The sequence below is a fragment of the Geotrypetes seraphini genome, chromosome 12 (assembly GCF_902459505.1).
Source record: "Geotrypetes seraphini chromosome 12, aGeoSer1.1, whole genome shotgun sequence".
Taxonomy (NCBI): Eukaryota; Metazoa; Chordata; class Amphibia; order Gymnophiona; family Dermophiidae; genus Geotrypetes; species Geotrypetes seraphini.
This window is the reverse complement of record NC_047095.1, coordinates 85,135,173-85,162,070: the sequence shown is the minus strand read 5'-3', so window position 1 is coordinate 85,162,070 and position 26,898 is coordinate 85,135,173. Positions and strand designations below refer to the sequence as shown.

The window sequence follows — 26,898 nt, the reverse complement described above, 5'->3', positions numbered from 1 at the left end:
CAAATATCCACCAGTTCAGAATAGAAATATTTAAAAATGTGCTCGATCAAATGACAAATTGAGTGCATTACATCCTGTGGAGCACAATCGAGATCCCACGGGAAGCACCCCTGAAGATTCTGCAAGAAGCTAAACACAGTAAGAGACTGTCTGGCATTGTGGCTTAAGATTTAAAGTTGGGTAAATATAATGAGATATCTTCAAAAGTGATAAGGAAAGATTTGTTTTCCTTGTCAGCCCAGGAGAAAGATTATCACATCAACTTCCTGAAGCTTCGGGCAATTTCTTTCAGAGATTAGCTAGTCAAATTGTGCAACTTCAGCAACCAGATACTATACCAACAAGCAAGGGGGAACAGGATCATACCCTCTGTGTCAGAAGGCCATCAAGAAACAGGATTGGTCCATCCAGAATGGGTTGTTTCTGAGAGCCACATACCTGGTGGGGACATCCAACATAAGAATAGCCTTACTGGGTCAGACCAATGGTCCATCAAGCCCAGTAGCCCATTCTCATAGTTGCCAATCCAGGTCACTAGTACCTGGCCAAAACCCAAGGAGTAGCAATATGCCATGCTCCCGATCCAGAGCAAGCAGTGGTTTCCCCCTGTCTTTCTCAATAACAGACTGGACTTTTCCTCCAGGAAATTGTCCAAGCTTTACTTAAAACCAGCTGCGCCAACAGACTGAGCAGGGTAATGCAACCACATGAGTGGTCTTTTCAGTGCAGTCATTTTCAGGGAGATCTTTCAAGTGTGGGGCACCCTCTTGGTGTATCACTTTGATATTCTATTCCACAGGTGTCAAAGTCGGTCCTCGAGGGCCAGAATCCAGTCGGGTTTTCAGGATTTCCCCAATGAATCTGCATGAGATCTATTTGCATGCACTGCTTTCAATGCATATTCATTGGGGAAATCCAGAAAACCCGACTGGATTCCGGCCCTCTAGGAGGGACTTTGACACCCCTGTTCTATTCAATCACAAAGTCTCTCATTATTGCTCCAGGCTCAGATCACATGACAGACTAGCATCAGATGCCTTTCTTCTGGATTGGGCAACAGGTCTTCTGTATGTGAATCCTCCAATACCTCTTATATAAAAGACTTGATGAAATTTAAGCAGAACCAGGGAACCATGATTCTGATTTCGCCATATTGTCCCAGACAGATCTGGTTCCCTCTTCTTTTGGAACTTTTATCCAAAGAACCATGGAGACTGGATTGTTTTCCGACTCTCATCACTCATGACTAGCAGTCTCTTCTACATTCCAACCTCCAGACTCTGACCCTCACAGCTTGGATGTTGAGAGGTTAGCATTTGCTTCCTTGCATCTTTCAGAAGCTGTCTCTCCAAGGTTCTCCTGGCTTCCAGGAAAGATTCCACTAAGAGTTATTATTCTTTTAAATGGAGGAGGTTTGCCATCTGATGTGAGAGCAAGGCCCTAGATCCTCTATCTTGTCCTACACAGAATTTGCTTGATACCCTTCTGCACCTGTTTGAGTCTGGTCTCAAGATCAACTCTATAAGGTTTCACCTTAGTGCAATTAGTGTTTATCATTCTCTAAACAGCCTCTAGTTGTTCGCTTCATGAGAGGTTTGCTTTTGACCAAGCCCCCAATCAAACTCCAACAGTGTTCTTACCCAACTGATGAGAGCTCCTGTTGAGCCGCTGAATTCCTCTGCACTGAAGTACTTAACTTAACTTAAAAGGTCGTCTTTTTGGTGGTAGTTACTTCAGCTCATAGGGTCAGAAAGCTACAAGCCCAGTGATAATCCAATTTACACTAAATTCCATCACAACAGAGTAGTTCTCCACCCACACCCTACGTTCCTTCCTAAGGTAATAATCAGAGTTCTCTCCTTCCTAATCTAAGCTAAATGGTAAAATGATCCCCAATTGGATATGCTTATAAGCTTTTTGGGAAAGTTCTGTAAATGTTCCTCTAACAGACATGACCAAAAGTTTTGATTTATTTGAGCTACAGTAATTAAAGAATGAATATTAAGTTATTTTAAATGTTTCTGATATACTTACTTATTGAATGTTAGCCTAGTGAGCTAGTAATGAAAGTTATGAGGTTTTTGTGTGTATGTTCCGATGTATGTGTGTGTGTGTGTGTGTATATATATATATATATATATATATATATAAACTTGCAGACCTGCAAGTACAAAATTCAGGGCAAATAAAGGAACCATGAATAAAGTACCTGCAAGCCTACAAATTGACGGTGCCTGTTAAAAATTGCCCTCTGAAAATATTTGTCTGGTTAACATTCATCTTTCCAATTCATTTATCAGCATTCTTTAGCTTGCCACAAGAAAAAACTGAGAGGGGGAAATAGGGTATGATATCATTGAAATGAGTTACAAAGCCTCAGACACGGGAGTGGTTACTATGGGCACTCAGAACAGCACTATATGGTTTTTGAACAAAGAAATGAGTAGTTTAAAACAGTATAAAATGGGCCATTTCATGTCAGGTGGTCTAGCCTCCCCACTTGACCATCTCAGAAGTTGATTAAATTTTTACTGGACATACAATAGGACATACAATGAATATCTGAAAAATCTTAGAGCAGGATTTCACGTCTTTCAAAGTTAGGAGCCTCGTTATTGGGGCCACTTTTTTTATTCCATGGAAGAGAGTGAAAAAAAATCAACTTTTGGTTCAGGTTGTGGAAAGGATAGTTGCTTGTACAAGCTAAAAGTCATATTTCTAGTACAACGTTTGTGCTGAATTCAAATATACCACTCAGATCATTGGTGCATGCTTTAGCGTAGTGTTCTTCAACTGCCGGTCCACAGAAATTTCCTGCCAGTCCACAGGGCCAGCATGTGAATCGGGCTCCAGACAGTGCTCTTCAGCTGCCGGCCCACGATGTCATCGATGTGGTGTTGTCTTTGGGCCAGTTCTCTCTTCCTCAGTGCTGCAGTGCACAAAGCCGTGGGCAGAGGCTCCTACACACGTCCTGCGCCTGAACTGGAAGCCTTCTCTATGATGTCACAACGTCAGAGGGAAGACTTCTAGATGAGGTGCGGGATGCGCGAGGAGCCGCTGCCCACGGCTTTGTGCACTGCAGCATTGAGGAAGAGGGAGCCAGTCCGAAGATAACACCAGGGGGCAGGCCAGAAGGCAAGGCATAGCATGAAGGGAGGGAGACAACAATGGTAGGGGGAATGATTTTATTTTTTAATTTAGTGATTGATTTACATCTGCTGTCTGTTCAGGAAGAAATGCATTTGTTTCTTTTCCTCTAGGGTTGTACTGCATGCAGAGTCTTGCATCTTAGGGTTTGTTTGTATATATTAGTACTTTTAGTTTTTGGTCCCGTATTTGCATGGGGTTATCTGCGTTCTGGTAGGAATGAATGTTGAGAAGCATAGTGTGCTTTGTGTAGTTTAATTTTGTGGTTAACCATTATGTGTTGTTAATACGATTATACTGTGTGTGTGTGTGTGTGTATATATATATATATATATATATATATATATATATATATATATGAAAAATGAATGGAAAATATGGTGTTACAATTAGTACTGTTATGGGGGCAGAGATTGGGTGAAGATGGGCAGGGCCCACGACTTAGCCCAGTGTTCTTCAACTGCCAGTCCACAAAATAATTATTTTATTTTCGCCGGTCCATAGGTGTCAAAAGGTTGAAGAACACTGCTTTAGCGTATCACTGGGGAACCACTAAAGTTGCTGAAAAAGTTTGTCCTGGAATACACAGATAAATGTTTGACACAACATAGCTCCTGAACAGAAATTACAATAGGGCTCAGATTTTAAGAACTAGAAGAGATTACGGCCAGTTACTGCCCCATAAATGTTTAGGCACACTTCACTTTTCTCTTATGAGATAAATTTTTATTAACCGTCCCCCCCTTTTACGAAGTCATATTAAGCTTTTTTATCACTTGTCACAGCAGCATTAGCTCCAATACTCAAAGGAATTCTATGAGTGTCTGAGCTAATATTGCCATGGCCAGAGATTTAAAAAAGTCTAATACAGCTTCATAAAAGGAGGGGGGAGGAGATTGTTGAAAAAAAATTTATGCAAATTTTGTATTTAATGTCATCTATCACAACTGTACATCCTCCAATCTTTCTTTCTTGCTCTATTGAAAGATCAGGTTTTTGGCTACAAAACTTATCGTCACATTTTTGACCAACTATTCCTAATAGCTTAGAATAGGCCTGAAATACACCAAAGTTTCCACCTGCATCTAGGCCCCCTTTTATCAAGCCGTGTTAGGGTTTTTTATCGCTGGCTACTGCGGTAAAAGCTCCAAAGCTCATAGAATTTCTGTGAGCGTTGGAGCTTTTACTGCAGTGGCCGGCGATTAAAAAAAACCCTAATTTGGCTTGATAAAAGGGGGACCTTAATGTTGGAGATGTAGACAGGCACTGGAATGAAAGAAACTTTGAATTAAAAATTTGTGGCTTTCTAATAACTGTAATTTTTTATTAGAATAAAAAATCAATGTGATCAAAGAACAGTATGGTGCGGAAAGAGCAACAATTTCAAAGACAAATCTTGCTTCACAATCACTTCAAATGCTGCTCATGATGCAGCTGACCTGAATACAATGCCTTGAATTTGTTGTCATTATTGAACAACATAGTTAGTGAATAGTTGTATTGCCTTCCTGTTAAGGTTGTCATTAGAGCTTCAAGAACAATAAAAATATGTTCCTCTGAAACCCACAGAGTATCTTTTTTAATGGGCCAAAGAAAGGATTGAGCAGGGCCTTTTGGATGCAAAAAGTTAATTTAGGCATCATTGTGTTCTGAGGAGATTTCAGAGATATTTCCAATCCACCAATAATTGTCATACATGCAAGCAACATATTGGCCAGACTGCAGGTTGACAAGTTGAATAAATGAAGGATTATGAGTTTTAGTGTCCATTTTGAAGGGCCATGTACAAGAGTATGTGTAAGCTGAGGATGTTGTAACCAGAGTTAGCATGGTAAGCCCAACAAGTTTAACTGCACCATGCAATTTTATACCTTTAGCTCATTTGCATATTACACAATAAGATGCCAAAGATTCCCTTTTTTAACACGTCATGTATATACATATGAATAATGCATGCATTTGAGACCTAACTTCTAGCCAAAATAAGGCCAGGTCAAATATGAAACATAATGGCTTTTGTAGCAAAAAAAAAAAAAAGGTGCTCTTTCAAGTGATATAAAAAATTTTTTAAAAAATTGGACAATGCACAGATTGAGATATTTGCACCCAAAAAAACAGCCAAAATTTGTATAAAGCACTAATATCATTTCTTTGTGTAATTATATCTGTGTTTCCAATTGTCTGCAAAGCCTCTTAATGTACATCTATGTGCATGTAATGTGCCATGACTGCTGATACAGTTATGACTTGAACTGAAATACAGGTTAGGTGCAATGAGAAGTTATTTTATAACATTTTTGCCTACTTTCATGGCTCATAAAAGGGGAAGTAAACTAATGTTACATTCCAAACTTTGTACATGGAGTTAGTGCCAGGGGTTGTATTAGTCCACAAAATTTCAATTCTCTTGGAGGCTTTGTTGGGCTATAGTGGCTGGACAAATTTGCCATTTTGTGTTAAGCAGAGCACAGTACTCTGAGAGTGACCTACATTCAACAGTCTCTAGGTCTCAAACCAATAGAGATCCAGCAGAAAAATTTGACATGGTTTTATTTGAGGCTGAAGGGGAGTATCAACACAAAATTTTAGTCAATTTGGAAGAGGTCGAGTGGGGATGATTTTCAGCATTGGACCACTTGACATGGAATGACCCAAATACTTTTTCACAAATTCAAAGGCACCAAGGGATGATACAGAAGGTAACACCTATTGGAGTGCTGATATAGGACAGATGGCATGTAAATGTACTGTCTCCATATATCCTCCAGTACCTCTTCCAAGAACAACTTCCTTTGTATGTTGGCATGTATTTTTTACTACATGAGCCACTTTCTCTTCCTTTTCCTGAAAATTTTGTCCAAATAACTGATTCTGTAGTTTTGGATTCCCTTTTAGTCTATAATTATTTTGCCTCACTCATTCCATTAGTTTTAGTTTGCTTTGCATGCCAGTGTTGAATTGGAATGGCATAAGTTTGGTTTGGTCGAGCATGTTTAATTTTTTTTTTTTTACTCATTTTTTTTTCAATCCTAATTTCTTTTCTGTTTCCTTTTTTCCTCAATGTCTGCTGCACCCTGTTTGGTCTGCTTCATTCATCATATGGCCGGCTATGCTGCTCCATAACAATGCATTATGGCTTCTGCCACATGCTCACAAATATTCCCTACCCACCCTCTTTTTTTCCACCCTTTACCATTTGGGCAACCATGTCAAAATGGCGGATGTTGCCATGCTTATTGTCCAATCAGGGTGAAAATTCCTTCCTACAGGCAACTGTTGCAAAACTTGGACCCCTTCCTCGTATCTTAGCTGACATCACCAAGTCACTGACCAATCCCACACCAATACAGCAGCAACTGAGACGCTTCACTGAACATGGCTCTAGTCCCAATGTCAGTGGCAGCCTTTCCTCTGGCCTTCAGAAGATATTTGAAGATCCCACCGACAGGTATGTGAAGCCAGAGTATTACTGAATCTTTTTTTTATGATGGTGATAGCTTTTTTTTAAAAAAATAGAAAACTTGTACAGTAGTACCTTGGATTACGAGTATAATCCGTTCCAGGAGCATGCTCGTAATCCAAAATGCTCGTTTATCAAAGCGAGTTTCCTCATAGGAAATAATGGAAACTCGCTTTGACGCGTTCCCCCCCCCCCCCCGAGAACCGGCATTGCTCCCCTCGAAGGCCCCCCCTGCGATCAGGTGGCCCCCCTGCAATCCGGCACCCCCCGTGCCTCGAACCGGCACCCCCCCTGACACGATCCGACCCCCCCCAACACGATCCGACCCCCCCCGACACGATTGGGCACCCCCTGACACGTTCCGACCCCCCCCCCGACACAATTGGGCACCCCCCCGACACGATCCGACATCCCCCCGACACAATTGGGCACCCCCCGCCGCTTCTTACCCTCATCTGGGCACTCTTGAAGATCGGCCTCCTCGTCTGCTGGGCCTTGAGCATGCTCAGATGCTCAAGGCCCAGCAGACGAGGAGGCCGATCTTCAAGAGTGCCCAGATGAGGGTAAGAAGCGGCGGGGGGGGGATGTCGGATCGTGGCGGGGGGGGGTGCCCAATCGTTGCGGGGGTGCTGGTTCGAGGCAGGGGGGGTGCCGGATTGCAGGGGGGGGTGCCGGATTGCGGGGGGGGGGACTCCTAAATCGAGCCATGCTCGGTTTCCGAGGCACCGATTTTGCAAATGTTTTGCTCGTCTTGCAAAACACTCGCAAACCAGTGCACTCTTAAACCGAGGTACCACTGTATATGGTTTTATGTTTTCGGTTTTGATGACAGATCATACAAATACTGAAAGAAAGAACACTTGCATCAATCTTTTCTCAACCTTACTTGAATCCCCTCCTCCTTTATCCTATGTTTTCCACTCAGCTTCCTGAATACCCATCTACGTTTTCCCCTTCGGGCCACACTGCTCCAAAACTGAGCTTGACATGTTTTCCATGCTGGTGGGGCCTAGGGCTTATTATAGACCTTGCTTCTTCTTGTCTTTGTCTCCCAGAGGCAGATACTCTGAATATAAGAAGGGGATCACCACATATACACATAAAAGACCCTCATGTTTATTGTGAGACTTATCTCTGTACTTTGATGAAATTTCAAATCTTTGTGCACATATTGTGGCCACTACTGATTGAGGCACTTAGCAAAGGAGTTGTAATACTGCTCTTAAATCTGACCATCTTAAAAAGCACAAGAACCAAAGGGATTTGTTATTGTTTACACTGGTGCAAAATAAATAATTGATAGCAGCATGCTTGGGTATCTATAGACATAGAAATATATATGTCAATAGGTATGGAATCTGGACACCATAACATTTAACATCCGACGTTCATAATGGTGAAAGTTTTGGTTCTATATATCTGTTTCCAGTGCAAAACAAACATGAATCTTGACCAGTGGGGTGATTCATCTCTACCCACAAGTTTTGCTCTGTCTCCTTGTGTCAGTGGGCAATGCCCCATCTCCTCAGTTTTTCCTTCTGCAAGCGAGTTGAGAATGTGTCTTTTCTTCTGCTCTATAATTGATTTATTGTTTTTGGATTTTTAATCTGAAGTTCGAGGCTTCAAGGTGCTCCATAGGTTCCTAGGATCTCTGGGACAACTCTGCCTGGGAAAAGATAACAGTCTCTGGTTCAGAGGACAGTAGCTGGAGGAGGTAACTCTTCCACAGGAACCTAACTAGCCGACCTGCACTACCACTTGGGATAGCTCAGGGTGTATTCCTCTGGGAGCTCAGCTCATCCCTGATTTATCAGGTGCTTGAGCGCAGGTTGAGTGGTCCCGTTTTGGTCCAGAGGGCTGTAGCAGGTGCTAACTGCATACCCCCCTTAAAGACATGTGAGGAGCTGGTGGGGTCAAGGGTTTCAGGCTCTCAGAGCTTGTCTACAAGGCAGCCCAAAGATACAAGTGAATTTTAAGTTCTTGTACGCTTGTCTGAGTCAGAAATCTTCTCCATTGTCCAGCTGTAGTATAATCTGCTCCCGGCACAGCACCACACAATTCTGTGAGTACAGTCTATTACTGTCTATGGGAGACTTCAGGGTGGTTCAACAGCTGGACTTTGAGGGTTTCTGGGGCTTCCTATAGGGTCCCCTATCTCCAAAAAAACCTTTCCTGAGTTTTTGAACCTTATGTACTCCTGGGCCATTTCTTTTTGTGCCAAAACACTGCTGTGGCAGTCATCTTAGATTTCCTGATTTTATTTCAAAAGCCTCTGTCTGCCTCAAAACACCTCTATTTTAATCATAATCAATTTTTATGGACTCCCCAGGCCTTTCTACCCCTGCATCATGCCAGATTTGAGCTGGATGGCCGGCTGAGGAGCATCCATGTGCCACATGCCATGGCGTATATGAGAAGGGGGCGAGAGCGATGGGCTTAGGCCCCTCTGGTCCCTTCAAGGTCTTGGAATTGCTGTTTGGGAGCTCTAGGAGAAATTTTTGATCCAGCATTCGAGTTTCCTGCAACTCGGCGTCATCAGCAAAACGCATATGCGCAGACTCCTTGAGGAGACAGGAAGAATCCCTAACAGAGGTCTTTAGAAGATCCAGTTCAGGGATTTAACTCTGATTTTGTCAGTCTGATATTTGAAGCTTATGTGAAATATAAAGGGTCATTTGGACAGCCTGGTAATATGCCAGTGGCTGTTCAGGAGGTTTTCCCTTACAGAGTGCTAGTCTATCATGGAAGGGTATGACTGGGGGTCAGGATCGTTTACTTTGCACCCATAAAGTGAGTCCTCAGGTTTAGAGAATTCCAGGTTGCAAATGGGTGCTACCAACCAAGAGTCTGTGGCAGCCCTGGGCAGGAGAGGACCAAACGGTGTGCAGACTGTTTAAATCAGTGAACTTAATGAAAGTCATTACAGTATGTCTGAGAGAGTTAAATTTGGAAACCACACAGACTTCCAAGCCTCAAATTTCTCTTATGAGCAGTTCTAAGACCCAGTTCACATCTTTTTCCTTCTCATCAGAGATCACCATGATGCTGATGGAGCATTGGGGGGCTCCAGAAGGCCCTTTCAGGGTTGCCACCTGGATGTGACCACGTTTCTGAAGGGAATGTTGCAATTGCATCCTCCCATGTGATAACTATTTCCAATGTAGAATTTTAACATTGTACTATGAGCCCTTACAAAAGGCGTCAACAATGAATCTGACCATCAAGATGGTTTTACTGGTGGCTATTGCTTCAGCAAGAAGGGTCTCAGAACTTCAGACTCTGTCATGCAGAGAGTCACTCTTCAGATTTATGGAGATGGGTGTGTCTCGATGCATGGTGCCTTTTCTGCTAAAGGTGATGTTGTCGTTCCCTGTCAATTAGGAAGTACAACAGCCTGTGTTCTAGGCTGCAGGAGTAAAGAAAAAGGACAAAGTCCTAAAGCTACTAGACAAGAGGAGAATTCTCCTCAAAGTGATGAATGAATCTTGTCTTTCAGATTATCTTTTTGTGCTCACCAGTCCTGACAGTTTGGGACAGCCTGCATCTAAGGCTTCTATTTTCAGATGGATCCATGTGCTATTTCGTCTGCATACAATGGCTGTGACAGCCGCCAATCTCATTGAAGGCACATTCCACCAGAAGTGCGTTATCTTCATGGACAGAATCCCGGGCAGTTCCATCCGAGGATATTTCTAGGGTAGCTACATGGTCCCTGCTCCTTACTTTTACAAAGTGTTGTTACAGAATGGATGTGATAGCACAAATGGGCACCACTTTTGGGTCCTCAGTGCTAACAGCTGCCTCACTCTAGACTCAGGAGACAGCTTTGGTATCCCACTGGTCAAGACATGTTCCTTTTGCAGTGGAAGGGAAGATTAGGTTCTTACCTCGATAATCTTCTTTCTAGTATAAAGGAACATGAGAATTGATGCTTGCCCTGTCTGATATCAATTTAGCCTGCTTCCTGTCTGAGCATGGGTATTGGACACCAGCGCACTCATAAAGCTGCAGTTGCCCATTAAGCTGCTAGCTTTCACTCAAGGTGTGAAAAATAACAAATATATGGAAAATGACGCATAACGCAAGATTTACCAAAGTAGTTTTATTGCTTTTATTTTTCATCATGGAACTCAAAAGCTAGTTGCGTTAACGGGAGATCGTTATAGTTGCCAAAATGCTGGCCTTCTGATAACGATCTCAGCTCGATACTTTGAAGCTCCCCAATATATACCTTCAGTCCATTGTGACATCATTAGCCGTGGGCCAATCCAAACTAACAGAGGTGGTCTTTAAATTTAGACAATGAAAATTCCTCTACATGCTTAAAAGTTTCAGAAATCATATTTGTTTTGTTTACATTCATTTCTGAATATACATTAACATTTTATTACATATCCAATATTCTTTTTGTCCTTTTCAAAAAGGTATATTAAGAGAACCTGCATTTGTTAAGTGCTGAGATATTCTCAGCTCTCCCTGTCATTACAATAAAGGAGAAGGAGGGGCTGTTTCCCCCTTCTCTCTGAACTTAGCAGCTTCATGTTACACCTACACAGTCCTAAGTGTGGGCTTCCAATGCCCCCCTTCCTATGCTTGAGACTGCTACAGTTTCTGACTCTAATTATTTCCAGATGTTGTGCTCAGGATTTTTCCTTAGTGTTCTTTTTATAAACCATTTCATTTTAAGTACCCCTTTAACAAATCATTCATATCACCACATATTCAGGGCCCCCTCCATTCTTTCAGACCATGTATTTCATTCACATTTAATGCATGTTATATCTCAGTTTGGAATATGAAATCTAATATACTTTTCCTAACCAGCTTAAGGCACATCTGGTATCAATTAGAACCACGAGGCTAGAAGCGGGAAAACCCTGAACAAAGGCTAGGGACTTAGGCTGAACACAAAATGGAGTAAAGCCAAGCAGAAGATACAGAAAGACTGAGAACAAAATGGAGTCCATGTATATCCTGATTTCCTTTATGATTTAGCCTAATAGCAAAGTACATAAAAAGAATATTATTATGCTTTTCCTTAATATTAATCTATAGTGTGTTTTTCTGGCCTTGGCTACATCCATATTCAGATTTATATTCACCAATTTTTCGTACGCTTCTATTGGGTGTGGCCTTAACTAACACATATGCTTGTATCTAACTAGAGTTACCCAGAATCATACGAAAAGCAGGCGCTTTTGTAGAAAATTCCACAAAATACTGCACTATCATGTCCTGACGTCCATTCCATTACCGTCCCATAGATATCACCCCCTACTGGCCACGAGCCACTACTGCTCATGTCTCAGACATGCATGTGTGTCTCCAAATGTTTGACTTATAGCAGCCTAGAGAGCATAAAGATGAGGGTTTTTTTATTCTACTGTCAAGCATATACAATAAGTGATGTGATAGATCGCTATGGCAGTCTGTGGCAAAGCCTATAACAACTATATAAATGTTAGTGCTGGTTGCACTCAAGTAGGTGGCTTGTTTGGTTCCATCTTGTTTATATTAAGTTTCATGGGGTTTAGTTAATTAATTGTCTTTGTTGCAGAGCGGAAAAACTTTGACTTGCTATTTCTCCTCTCTTAGTGGTGATCAACTGCTTTGGTACGAATTGAGGAGATGGGGTACTGCCCACTGATACAAGAGGCGGAGCTGAAAATCTATAGATGATTACTTCTGCAAAACTCACGGGTAGAGGTGAATAACTCCACTGGTCAAGACTCATGTTCCTTTATACTAGAAAGAAGGCAAGAACCTAATCTTCCCATGCATAGATCAGTGAAAGAGATGTATATTTAGGAGAGTAAAGTTCACTGTCATAATCACAGTAAAGCAAGATGGTACTTGTTTTTGCAGGATGCAGTACCTGAATTTCTAGAGATATCATTGCTGGTTGATTTCAAGGAGGGTTAAATCCTTGTAGCTCATGTAATTAACGCTCAGTACAGAATAGTGAAATAAATATACATACATATATATATATATTGTTTTGCATACTAGCAATTGATTCTTGCACATTAACAATTGACTTTTTTGCTAATATTTTTGAGAATAGCTTTCTTGCTATTTATATAGATGCATATACTTTTTCCCATCACCTTTGCACCAGTTTTCAGAAAATATGCTTGTATTATTTTGAAAATTACCCGAGTAAAAAAAGTATTCAACAGATGTTTGCTTTTTGGGGGGGCCCTTAGGATACTTTTTCAGACAAAAAGTATCCCAAGGGCCTCCCTTTCATTTATCATCTAATGTGTCTGTTACACAGGGTGAGAGAGTTTTCAGATAGCCTGTTTTCTTGGATAAAATATTGTTAGCCATGGGAATGGCTTTGAAACTTTTTCTTAAGGTGTTATCTCTTGCGTGTATAACAGCTGGAAAAAAGCTAGTAAAAATTCATTATTCCTCCACAGTGATTTGCTGAAATTGAAGTCTCCAACCTTGGAAAGCACAGATGGCTATTTTAAGGGCAAATCGTTAGTACTGGTCCAGCAGACCTCCACCCAAAGTATGGCATGTTCTGATAAAGATGAGAGAGAGAACATTATGCCCAATGGACGTAGTATCTCTCTTATGGACCTCCAGGATCCACATGGCACTCACAGTGATCGCACTTCTGTTGTACATGAGGTACCTTTGCGCCTTACTGGCAGTCAGGTTTCCATCCCACAAGTGGCCAATATCAGACAGCTGCGGGAGACGCAGAGCACCCCACTGAGTGCTCCACAAGTCAGGAGGCCATTACACCCAGCATTGAATCAGCAGGGGAGCCTTCAACCCTTGTCCTTTCAGAACCCAGTGTACCAACTCAACAATCCACCTCCAGCCTTTCCTAAAGCTTCTATGGACTCTAGCTTAGAGAATTTGAGCACTGCCAGTTCTCGGAGCCAAAGCAACAGTGAGGAATTCATCCTCAGTGGGCCCAGCAATAGCAGTATGGAGGATTTCTCCAAACGCAGTACACAGAGTGAAGACTTTACTAGACAGCATATTGTAACAGAGAGACACATACCTATTGCACTTCCCCGCCAAAACAGCACTGGACAGGCACAGATCCGCAAAACGGACCAAGCTGGGCTTGGTGCCAGGTCAAAAGCACCACCATCCTTACCACAGAATGCTTCATTACGAAGCACAGGGAGTATGTCTATGATCTCAGGAGCAATGCTAGCAGAGCAAGTGCAGAATGGAAGTCGGTCTCGTCAGCAGTCCTCATCCTCCAGAGACAGCCCTGTTCCAAAAGTGAGGGCAATTCACCGGCAACAGACCCAGCAGGTAAGAACAATTTGAAAAGCACTTCTTTAAACAGCCTTAATGATGATGAGAGGAAGCAGCAAGAAATAGTAGTACACAATGGTAAGCAGTTGGTACATGAATTAGCGTGAAGTAACTTAACATGCAGCCTATGGTATCCATTGCTGTGCTGGCATAACAGTGCATTCTAATTTTGGTGCTATAACCTGTTACAGGGCAGAGATTGGGCACGGACTGTGCAGTTAGTACATGAACACTTATCACACACTTACTTATGACCGGTAGCACATATGCATTTACTGCCTCATAAGTACATCATTACTATTCAGTAGAGTGTTTCTGTGTGTTAACTAAATAGAAAGATACTGGGAATGACCTCAACAGTTGGTGCACAGGATCTGAACTTAATACTCACAGAAACTGCAGAACTTTACCACACTTTAGTAAAAGGAGCCCCATTAGTCATTTAAGGAATCTATAGCCATGTATCTTAAAAACAATTCTATTATAATGAAATACCATTAAATTGTCACATTTTTCTATATTTTCTATCATTGTTTAGTATTGAAGATTTAGAGTACGGTAGTTTGAAATTACTTCACTTATTCTATTTCTTTTCTGCTTTTAATTTGATATTCTTGTAATACTGTCTTTTTTTCACAATGCAGCCATTCTTATCATAGTACCTCATGATATTCTTGTTTCTCCAAAGACAAGCAGGCAATAATAATCTCACATGTGGGTGATGTCATCAATGGAATCCAATAGGGACACTACCAAGTACATTGTCACTTTAAATTATCAGGCAGTGCTCATACCGTATGCGTTCTAGTGCCTTCCCGCCCAGCATCAGCTCTCAGGACCATCAGCTCTTCATTTTCCACAGAGCTGAGAATCTGTCTTAAATTTTCTCTTCAGTATGTCAAACTTTTCAAGTTTTTTGTGTCTTTCCATCCTTAGCTTTCTTAATAATTTTTTGTTTTTATCGTGTTCCAGTATTTAGCCTGACTTTTAATTTAATGTTATCCTTTATTCACTTTTTGGCCTTCAGGCCATCTTGAGCTTCTTCCTTACCCAGGAGCATCGATCATTTTCTGGATACTTTTCACTCGGGCTTCCTGGGTCATTGTGCCCTTTGATTTATGTTTTCCCTCCATGTCAAAGACTGTTCTAAGTGACTTTTAAAAATGCTCTCAATATAATCGGACCATCTCAGGCTCTGACTCACATAATTAGTGTTTCCAATGTCTAGGTTCTCAACATAAGGACATATGCAAAACAGTTAACTCAAAGTCTATAAACTTCAATTTGAAAAACCTTTCAATACCACATCAACGTCCAGTATGGTGGAGGACTCTGAACTCAACATTCAGCTCCTATGACTTCAGCATCGGTGCAGAGTGCATTGACACTGCAACCAGAGCATCGGACATGAATAACGTGACCATTTATTTTTTCATCAAAACGGAACATCTATTAATTGTCAGTCGGGGTTACTGCAGTCATAGTGTTCACAGGCATTAAAGGCCTCCATGTCTGCCTCAGCCCAGCCCAAGGATACATCAGAGCGTTGATTGAAGTTGAAGTCACAAATCCATTCAATTTATCCATCGTCATCGGTGGAGGACTTATCTTCTGTCTAGGAACATCAACCCACACCTCAGTGCACAGTTGATACTCCTCTCGATGCACACTCCCTAATTCCCCTAATAAGAAGTACTTCGAGGAGTCTGATTCGGATATCTCCAACTGCTCAGATGAGGATTCAACAGAAGAATCCTACGGTATGTCTAATGATCCTTCCCCTCCTCCTCAATGGCGCACATCTCCACCAGAAAGTATATATTTTACTGGCTTCATGAGGCAGCTGGGACAAGCTCTTCCTTTCAAGATGGAAACAGAGGAGGAACCTCATTTTGAACTTTATGAATTCCTCGATTTTGAAGCATTAAATGAATGCATTAAAGTACCTTTAAACAAGTCATGCAATTGGGAGACTCCCCTATCAGTCCAAGTGGCTCTTAGAAAAATAGATATAATGTACAGAATTCAAACATATCTAGGGACAAGGGACACAAGCACACACAAGGGAAGCAAGAAATGGAAGCCCAAGGAAGTCAGAAGGTGAGCTTTCCGGTCTTCTGTATCGGCTGCAATATGTATGACTACCTCCCTTCGGGGATCCAGGCATACATTTGCAATCGATGCATGGAGATGGATAGCTTGAAATATCAGGTAAGACTACTGGAAGGAACAGTGATGGAACTCGAAGACAGAATCCGAGCACAGGAGAAGATTCTAGTGGAGTACAGCCCAAACGACGATGTCAAGGAACTAGAAATGTTCATAGAGGAAGCTCATCAGCACCATGTAGAGAGTACTCAGGAAACTCAGGAAACCGATGTGAGGAGAGAAGACACCCATGCAAACACAGAAGAAACCGAAGACGAGGTAGGAGACAACCGCACACCAGGAGGAATAGTGAGACCACAGGAAGACATCGCCCCACCCAAAGAACAGGAAACAATTTCAAGAGTATCATTGGAGAAGGAAGACTGGCCCTACTCCAAGGACGTGGACCAACGCCCCCCAAGGAACTCCCGAATAAAGAAGATGGGGATCATCGTAGGCGACTCCATCATACGACATGTGGACAGCTACACCGCAGGAGGAAGAGAGGACAGAGTTGTCACCTGTCTGCCTGGAGCAAGAGTGAAGGATGTGACCAACAGGATCTCCAGGATCATAGATGGAGCAGGGGGAGAGGACACCGCTGTACTTATCCACGTGGGGACAAATGATGTGAGCGGGCGGAAGTATGACAGGGAAGAGCTGAAGGGCCAGCTCCGCTTTCTCGGAAGACAACTGAAGATCAGGGAGGTGAAGGTGGCCTTCTCCGAGATCCTCCCAGTACCAAGAGCGGATGGAAAGAGACAAGGGGAATTGCAAGTAATCAATGCCTGGATGAGACGATGGTGCGAAGAAGAAGGCTTCGACTTCGTGCGCAACTGGACGGCGTTCTGGGGAAAAAGCAAGTACTACAGAAAGGACGGACTACACCTCAACAAGGAAGGAGCAAGAGTTTTGGCAGGCAACATGAAGAAGGCAATCGAGAAGGCTTTAAACTGATAGATAGGGGAAAGCCGACAGTCGACCACCGGTCGATGGTACGGATAGCAGGATGCCCCGACGAAGAAGCCAAGGACAACTACACCTACACAAGAGAAGACGACCTCACAGCCAATAAGGGAGAAAAAGCAGGAAGGGACAACTCAGACATAGGAGGGGACGACCACACAGCAAAAAAGGGTGATAACACAGGAGCAGTAAAGGATACCAAAATTGAAGCTACAGGGACGGCCAAGAGTAGAAGGTCCAAAAAGGTAACACGAAGAGAACTTAGATGTATGTATACAAATGCTAGAAGTCTGGGTAACAAAATGGGGGAACTAGAGACAATAGCAAGACGTGACATATTGGATATCATTGGCATAACAGAAACATGGTGGAATGAAGAAAACAAATGGGACACAGTACTACAGGGATACAAACTGTATAGAAGAGATCGAATAGGGCAGAAAGGTGGAGGTATTGCTCTATATGTTAAGGAGGGGATAGATTCTGTTGAAATGGTTAAAACAGAAAGGAAAGAGAAGCTTGAGTCACTCTGGATCAAAATTCCTGGTCAATATGGCGCAGATACGAAAATTGGCCTTTACTATCGTCCACCAGGACAGGCGGAGGAAACTGACGCAGAAATGATGGAGGAAATCAAACAAGAATGCAAGACAGGCAATGTAATTATATTGGGAGACTTCAATTTCCCAGGGATAGACTGGAAACTAGCAACCTCCAACTGCGGCAAGGAAGCCAAGTTCCTGGAGGTGCTAGGGGATTGCTTCCTGGAACAAATGGTAAAAGAGCCGACAAGAGGCAACGCCACCTTGGACTTGGTCCTAAATGGCCTCACAGGACCGATAACAGAAGTGGAAGTCATAGTTCCACTGGGAACGAGTGATCATAATGTAATCAACTTTAAACTACACATCAGGAAAGGGAAACATGCCAAAACCTTAACCACCACCTTGAACTTTAAAAAGGGTAAATACGATAGCATGAGAGCCATGGTAGAAAAACGACTCGAGAAGATGATGGACAAACTTGAAACGGTTGATCAGGCATGGACACTACTGAAAAATACTATCACAGAAGCACAAGATCTCTACATTCCGAAGATTTCCAAAGATCGGAGAACAAAGAGCAAAAGAGAACCGGCATGGCTTACCATACAGGTGAAGGAAGCCATAAAAGAAAAGAAGGACTCTTTCAAAAAATGGAAATGCATAAAGACAACCGAAGCCTGGAACAAACATAAAGATGATCAGAAGAAATGTCACAAGGCGGTGAGGAATGCAAAACAGGAATATGAGGAAAAAATAGCCCAGGAGGCCAAAAACTTCAAGCCCTTCTTTAGATACGTGAAAGGGAAAAAACCTGCAAAAGAGGCAGTGGGACCCCTGGACGACCAGGGAAGAAAAGGGTACGTCAAGGAAGATAAACAAATCGCAGACAAACTAAATTCCTTCTTTGCGTCCGTCTTTACGAAGGAGGACACCTCAACAATACCTGAAGCGGAGAAAGTGTTTGCAGGAGAAATAGAAGACAGCCTCACCACAGTTGAAGTGGACTTAGACCAGATATACTATCAGATCGACAAACTTAAAAGCGACAAATCCCCTGGACCGGATGGGATTCATCCGAGAGTCTTAAAGGAATTGAAGGTTGAAATCGGAGAGTTATTGCAAAAACTTGCAAACCTGACAATCAGAACTGGACAGATACCGGACGACTGGAGGATAGCGAACGTCACCCCAATTTTCAAAAAAGGATCGAGAGGGGAACCGGGCAACTATAGACCTGTGAGTCTTACGTCTGTCCCTGGCAAGATGGTTGAAGCACTGATCAAGGATAGCATAGTCCGGCACTTGGACGCATATGACTTAATGAAACCCAGTCAACATGGATTCAGGAAAGGGAAATCATGTTTGACTAATTTACTCCAATTTTTTGAGACCGTGAACGAGCAAATCGATAGTGGGAAGCCGGTGGACATAATATATTTGGACTTCCAGAAAGCGTTTGACAAAGTTCCACACGAAAGACTTCTCAGGAAACTACATAGCCATGGCATAGAGGGGGATATACAAAGATGGATAGGCAAATGGCTGGAAAACCGAAAGCAGAGAGTGGGCATAAATGGGAAGTTCTCCGACTGGGAGAAAGTGACTAGTGGTGTGCCCCAGGGCTCGGTACTTGGGCCGATCCTTTTTAATATTTATATCAATGACCTAGAGGAAGGAACATCCAGTGAGATCATCAAGTTTGCAGACGATACAAAACTATGCCGGGCAATCAGATCGCAGGATGATAGAGAGAAACTCCAGAGCGACTTGTGTCAGTTAGAAACATGGGCGGAGAAATGGCAGATGAAATTCAATGTGGAGAAATGCAAGGTAATGCATTTAGGCAATAAAAATAAGGAATACGAGTATACAATGTCAGGTGCAACTCTGGGGAAGAGTGAACAAGAAAAGGACCTGGGTGTGCTGATAGATAGGACCCTGAAGCCGTCGGCACAATGCGCGGCAGCGGCAAAGAAGGCAAATAGAATGTTGGGCATGATAAAGAAAGGAATCTCGAGTAGATCGGAGAAAGTTATAATGCCGCTATATAGGGCAATGGTCAGACCACACTTGGAATACTGCGTCCAACATTGGTCTCCCTACCTAAAGAAGGATATAAAACTGCTGGAGAGGGTGCAGAGACGAGCAACAAAACTGGTGAAGGGTATGGAGAAACTGGAATACGAGGACAGACTTATAACACTAGGATTGTTCTCCCTTGAGAAAAGGAGACTGCGTGGGGATATGATCGAGACCTTCAAAATACTGAAAGGAATCGACAAAATAGAGCAGAGAAGATTATTTACATTGTCCAATTTGACACGGACTAGAGGACATGTAATGAAGCTAAGGGGGGACAGGTTCAGGACTAATGTCAGGAAGTTCTGCTTCACTCAGAGAGTGGTTGACACCTGGAATGCTCTCCCAGAGGAGATTATTGCGGAATCTACCGTCCTAGGCTTCAAGAGCAAACTAGATGCATATCTCCTTAAGAGAGGCATATAAGGATATGGTGGAATATAAATTACGCCAGGTGTACACCTGGCAGGGCCTCCGCGTGTGCGGATCGCCGGACTTGATGGACCGAAGGTCTGATCCGGAGAAGGCAGTTCTTATGTTCTTATGTTCTTAGAGCTGAATTTCAACATTTTTGGAATCTGCCGTCATGCGTTCACAAAGCTCACGTACTTTTCCTTTTCCAGTCAGAGAAGCTAGGACATTGGACTCTTCTGGAAAGTGCATATTCCATTCATCTCTGCTCCTTAACAGAATTATGGACTACCAATTTTACATATCCATTTACTTCAAATCTTTACTAAAACTACTGTCAGAGTTTGAGGAATTTCTCACCCCCTCCAGACAAATTAAAACAGTTTCAAAAATTATCAAAGAACTTGTTTACTACTAGAAAATTCATGACTGGAGAAACTTTTTATGCCTTTGATATTTCTTCCAGAATGTCTGGAGTAGCAATTACAATGTGCCATTTGGACTGGCTTTGAGTTTCTGATCTGGAAACATCAATTTAGGAATGCCTTTCTAGTGTCCCATGTAAGGCAAATGATCTGTTTGGAGAAAAAAAAATTGAAGAGACTGTAGATAAGATCAAAAACATAAATACCTTGACAACTTTATCTAAATCACAAACCTCTCAATCTTCTTCTTCATCTAGAAGATATAATAGAACATCTGGTGAGGCAGAATAACACCAAAAGATGTTACAATAAGCCACCTTCATTATCTTGTAGGCATGCTCCTCAGCAACCTTATTCAAGACAAAAAAGAACACAAAAATCACAACCTCAGTTTCAATCCAAACAGCAGTTGTCTTTTTAACTCCTTTCTAGATAGCAGTGCCAGCATTCCCCTTACTCTTCCTCACAATCTTCCCATCGAAGATGGATTAATTTAATTTTATCAACATTGGACTCTTATTATAACAACAAACCAGTGGGTGCTTCCAATTGTCGCCTAGGGCTTTGCCATACACTTGCTCAGAAAACCTCCAAACCACCCTCCAAAAGAGTCTTTTCAACCCCCTTCAGGAGACCCTCCTTCACTAAGAATTCTTGGCCCTTCTCCAGCTAAAGCACAGCAGAACCTGTACCTCTGCAGCAGAGAAGCCAGGAGTTCTGCTCTCAAGTATTTCCTAATACCAAAAAAACCCAGAGATCTTCCACCTATTCTGGGCCTCAGTGGCCTAAACAAATACATGCTGAAAGAGATGTTCCACATGGTCTCTCTGGGAACTCGTCTACCCCTCCTAGAAAAAGTTGATTGGCTCTGTTCTACAGATCTCAAAGAGGCCTAAATTCACATAGCCATCCTACCTGCTCACAGAAAGCGTCTTCACTTTCAAGTTGGAACTTAACACTTCTAGTACAAAGTCTTGTCCTTCAGACTGGCTTTAGCCCCCCAAGTCTTCCCGAAATGTCTAGTGGTAGTGGTGGCAGCCTTTTGCTCACAGGAGTTTCGCGTATTTTCCTATTTGGATAACTGGTTGATCAAAGCATCTTCATCGAAACTAGCTCAGCATGCCATGATTGCCATTCATCTATTGGAGCTCCGTGGGTTTGCTTTCAACTACCAAAAGTTACATCTACATCCAGTTCAGATACTGCAGTTTATAGGAGCTCTCTTACCTTCTACACAAGGTTGAATTTTTCTTCCAAGGCAGTCAATTATCTGATTTACCTGTGTTAAGCAATCTCAACCCTTTTGCACATTACTGTACATCAGATGCTACCTTTGACAAAGTGTCTACTATATATGTCACCCTGTTTTTACATCTTCACCTCAGAATCCCATAATGGACCATGTCAACCCAATGGTCTCAAGCCATGGGATATTTGTCTGCTCCAAACCAAGTCACCCTGCATCTCTGCCACTCTCTCCAATGGTGAATAAATCTTCACAATGTCACTCGAAGTCTTCCTTTTCAGCCCCGTCATCTCCAAAAACTCATAAGGACAAATGCTTCAGGATATTAGGATTGGGTGCTCATCTGGAGGGCCTCCACATTCAAGGAGTATACTCTCACCAAGAGCAAATGCTCTGTATCAGTCTTCTAGAACTACAGGCAATAGTCAATGCTTTTAAAACATTCCAAGACAGACTCTTCCATGTTTTATCTGAACAAGCAAGGGAGCATAGGCTCTCACCCCCTTTTCATGGAAGCAATCCAGATTTTAACTTGGGCAACTGCTTGCAGCATACTTCTCAGGGCAGTATATCTAACGGGAAAGCAAAATGTATTAGCAGACAAATTTAGTAGGCTTCTTCAACCCCATGAATGGTCTCTCAACCATCTTGCATCATATTTTCTCCACCTGGGGGACATTGAACACAGATCTCTTCACTTCTCTCCAAAACAAACTTCTGTTATTCTGCTCCAGACTCTATACCCCCAATTGTCTGGAATCAGATGCTTTCCTCATTCATTGGGGAGACAAGTTCCTTTATGCATTTCCTCCCCATCAGGAAAAATTTAATCAAAAATTGCCAAGAGCAGGCACCTTGATACTCATAGCACCTCAGCCATGTCAACCGTGGTTCCCACTCCTCTTAGAGCAGTGTTTCTGAACTCGGTTCTGGAGTACCCCTTTGCTAGTCAGGTTGTCAGGATATCCACAATAAATATACATGAAATAAATTTGCATATAGTGGAGGCAGTATATGCAAATCAAGTTTATGCATATTCATTGTGGATATCTTGACAACCTGACTGGCAAAGGGGTACTCCAGGACCGAGTTCAGAAACACTGTCCTAGAGCACCCATCCAAGGAACCATGCAAGTTGCAGCTATTCTCAACATTACGAATACAGAACAAGGGATCCCTCCTTCATCCCAATTCTTGATTGTTAGCACCAACAGCATGGTTTCTTTCATCAACCAAGTAAATGCTTTTTTCTTCTCAGCTGCTATCATTGAAGTGTCTAGAAAATCTTATACTTAGCAGTGTTATCAGTTCAAATGGATGAGATTTTGTTCCTGGTGTACAATGCATTCACTTCAACCAGTCATTTGTCCACTTCCATCCATTTTAGTATACCTTATTTATTTATATATTTATTTAATTTGTTTAATCCCATTTTCCCCAAAGAGCTCAGAATGGGTTCCAGGTAAACATACATAATATACAGTTGACAGGTTACAATTTGACATAGTTACAGTACAAGTTTGCACTACAAGGTTGTATCCTAACTTGATACATACCAATGAACATACTATAGAGTTTACAGGTTACAATTTGCCATATTTATCCTTACAGTGCAAGTTTTTTTAATACAAGTTTTTATTCTAACTCGTACGAAGAAAGGCTGAACAAATTGCGGCTATACTCTCTCAAAGAACGTAGAGAGAGGGGAGACATGATTGAGACGTTTAAGTATATCACTGGTCGTATCGAGGTAGAAGATGATATTTTCTTTCTTAGAGGACCCTCGGCCACAAGGCGGCATCCGCTGAAAATAAAGGGCGGGAAGTTTCATGGCAACACCAGGAAGTACTTCTTCACCGAAAGAGTGGTTGAAAATTGGAATGAGCTTCCGGTACAGGTGATCGAGGCCAGCAGCGTGCCAGACTTTAAGAACAGATGGGATGCTCATGTCAGATCTCTAAGAGGGGATGGATCATCAGAGTGCGATCTCTCAAAGGATAGCTAGGTGGGTGGGTCAATAGAGTGGGCAGACTTGATGGGCCTTGGCCCTTTTCTGCCGTCACTTTCTGTGTTTCTATGTTTCACACTAGGGATCTAATACCAGTATACATAATGTACAGTTTACAGGTTAAATTTGCCATAGTTACAGTGGCAGATTTTTCAAGTTTTTGTCCTAACGCAACACATACCGAGTTCTAGTACCGATATACTTTCTTTCTAATCATTGGTCATGGGCGGGGGTGGGGGCGGGGGAAAGTTAGGTGAAGAAGAGGTATATTTTTATTGCTTTCCTAAAGTTGAGGAGTCCTTCGAGGGATTTGATCTGTGGGAGCAGTTGATTCCAGTGGCTCAATATGAAGTGAGAGTAGGAACGTTGTTTGACGGTTTGCAGTTGAAAGGCATGACCAGAAGGTATTTTGAGGCATATTTCATCCTGGGAGTGGAGGGATCTGTTCGGCATGTACAGCGGAAGCTTTGCCATCACATAGCCAGTGCCATGTTATGCAAGAATTTGAACGTTAGCATCAGGCTCTTGAAGGCATAACATTTGGCTGTGGGCAGTCAGTGAGCTCATACTAGAGCCTGGGAGACAGGATCGCAGGTTTTTAGAAGTCTGATTGCTGCATTTTGTACACACTGGAAGCGTTGTACATTCTTAGCTGTGAGACTGTTGAATAGCGTATTGGAGTAATCCATGTGGGAGAGTAGTAAGGCATATAAAGTATCTGGGTGAAATCAGACTCAGAAAAGTAGTCCCTTACTTTTCAGAGCTGTCACAGGTAGTAAAATGAGGAAGATATCACCTGAGAGATATGGTTGGAAAGTGGCAGGTTGGAGTCAAGGAACTATTCCTAGGCTGCTTGCTTGGTGTTTTAACAGTTATGGTAGTCGAGTTCCAGCACAGCAAGGAACAGGCATGGTTGCAGTGTCTTTGCAGATCCAAAGGAGTTCTGTTTTAGAGGCATTTAGTTGCAATTTGTTGATGAACATCCAGTTTTTTATTTCTGAGAGGCAGTTTAGGAGTTTCGTGATTTGGGCATCTCGGGTTTCTCCTAGCGGTAGATATAGTTGGATGTCATCCATGAAGGAGTGAATCTGTATTTGGTATTTGCGGGCTATGTCTAGGACAGGTCTCATATAGAGATTGAATAATAGGGGGGATAGTAGAGCCCCCTGTGGAACACCGTATTTGATCGGTTTCGATAGTACATCGTTGAGCAGAATGCTTTGGGATCTGTTATTCAGGAAGGAGGTGAACTATCACAGTGCAGTGTCTTGGAATATTAGAAAGCCATTCAACAAGGAGAGGACGGTCAGTAGCGTTGAATGCCAAGCTGAGATCCAGCAGCATCAGATGATATTGAAGCATAGTTTCAGTACTGTAGAATTTCCTGAATCCCGATTGGAAGGCAGATAGGTCTCCTTTCTGTTGATGGAGTGCAATTGGTTTAACAATATTTTTTCCAGGATCTTGGAGATGAAGGGTAGGTTAGAGACAGGTCTAAAGTTGCCAGGCACATTAGGGTTAAGTGTAGGTTTTTTTCAAGATCGGTCTGATGACTGCTGATTTCCAGTTTCTAGGTACTATGCCTGTTCATAGAGAGGTGATAATGAGGGGAAGGATGGATCTATAAAAGCATCTTTAACAGCCACTAGGAGGTGTGATAGACAAGGGTCTAGGTTTGAGCCAGAAGGGTGAATAGCGTCTAGTATTTTGGTGATGTCATCATGGGTGACAGTTTCAAAGTGAGTTAGGTTCCCAGTTGTAGTTTTAATTATCTTGTATGAGTCATGGGGGAACGACATCTGTAGCACTATTTAGACTTTGTTATATGATAGTTCCTCATTTATTAGACATACTATCTTGCTGGCTTACAGGGTGTGGGAAAAATTTCTAGACTGTCTGTTCTCTCATCTTTTATGCAGGGCTGGGCCTCCCACTTGTATGAGCGATAAGATCATCGGGGTTTGATGTACATCTACCAGTTATTTTTCATGGGACATTTGTACTCCTTTAGTGCCTTAAGACATAATTACCAGCTTCCTCAAATGAATTTTTATACATACAGTACTTGCAAATTAGGCATTGATTTCAAGTTTGTTTATTCAAAGATGGGCTCCAATATAAGTTGACCCCTCTTGAAGAGATACTCTCTCAAAGGCTGCAACAACAAAAGCTGATATTTAAATTATATGACTTATTGGGCTCTGTTATTTCAACCAAGCTCCTTCCTTTCTTGGTCATTGGAAAAGTGATCTGTGTTGCTCTTTTATGGATCAGGACTGGCCCGTTGCCCACAAGAATACTTTTTACCTTTCTGTTTCATCTAACTGAGTGGAGAATGATGTCAAAGTACTGTATAGATGGTACCATTCTCCCTCCTTCCTGGCTCAATCTCTGCTCTTTGGAGACTAAAAATGTTGGTGAGGTTGTGGCCTAGAGGGCACATACTTACATGTCTGGTGGGAGTGCCCTTTGGTTAAAAAAGCTTTAGGATGCATGTGCTCAAATGTTTCAGTACTTATATAACTGCTGATCCAATTTTGCTTCTCCTCCACATTCCTCCAGACAATACCACTTAATATGGTTAAGGTAGTGATACCATGCTTGACAATAATACTGCAAGGGTTGCATGCCATTGGAGGTCTATGACGCTACCATTGACATCCTCCCTAAGTGTGTGGGATGCATTTTATCTGAGTAAACTTAATGCTATTAAATGAGGCAGGGTGGAGACTTTTGACAAGGACTAGGAACCCTTTTTATTTATCTTGGTATCAGAAAACTTGATTGGAAGTCCATTACATATTCGCATCTTTGGAGTTTGTGGTTCTCTGAGCCAATTTCTACGTGTGTCTCATCTTTGGCTAGTCTCAGTGCTAGCATTTAACTTACCGTACTCTTTATATTCAGCACTACTATTTCATATATAACTTTCACTTCCAAGGTAAAAGGCTGCATATCCACCCACCCTTCCTACTGATAAGCTTTACTTCACTCAGTTCTATTTTCGTGTCTCATCCTGATTATGGCTACATTATTAAAAAAAATAAAATGTAATCTTGCTGTGCCATTATTTTATAACCCCATATTATTCAAGCACCCAGAAGCTACTTATTCTCAAACAAAATTCTTTACATTTTTGAAATGCAAATTGCTAAGCATTTTGAAATATAAGGAAG

At 42.2% G+C, this 26,898-nt stretch overlaps 1 protein-coding gene across 4 annotated transcripts in view; it reads left to right on the top strand.

Moving 5' to 3' along the window:
- The window catches only part of RASAL2 (RAS protein activator like 2), a 502,399-nt gene that overhangs the window by 402,720 nt on the left and 72,781 nt on the right, over positions 1-26,898 (top strand). For 2 of the 4 annotated variants that reach the window (XM_033915463.1, XM_033915464.1), the window contains exons 13-14: positions 6,417-6,595; positions 13,030-13,891. In XM_033915463.1, the coding sequence (XP_033771354.1) occupies positions 6,417-6,595; positions 13,030-13,891 (1,041 nt within the window). Of the gene's footprint in view, positions 1-6,395; positions 6,596-13,029; positions 13,892-26,898 lie in introns of all 4 variants that reach the window. The other 2 variants (XM_033915461.1, XM_033915462.1) reach the window with 1 other exon arrangement.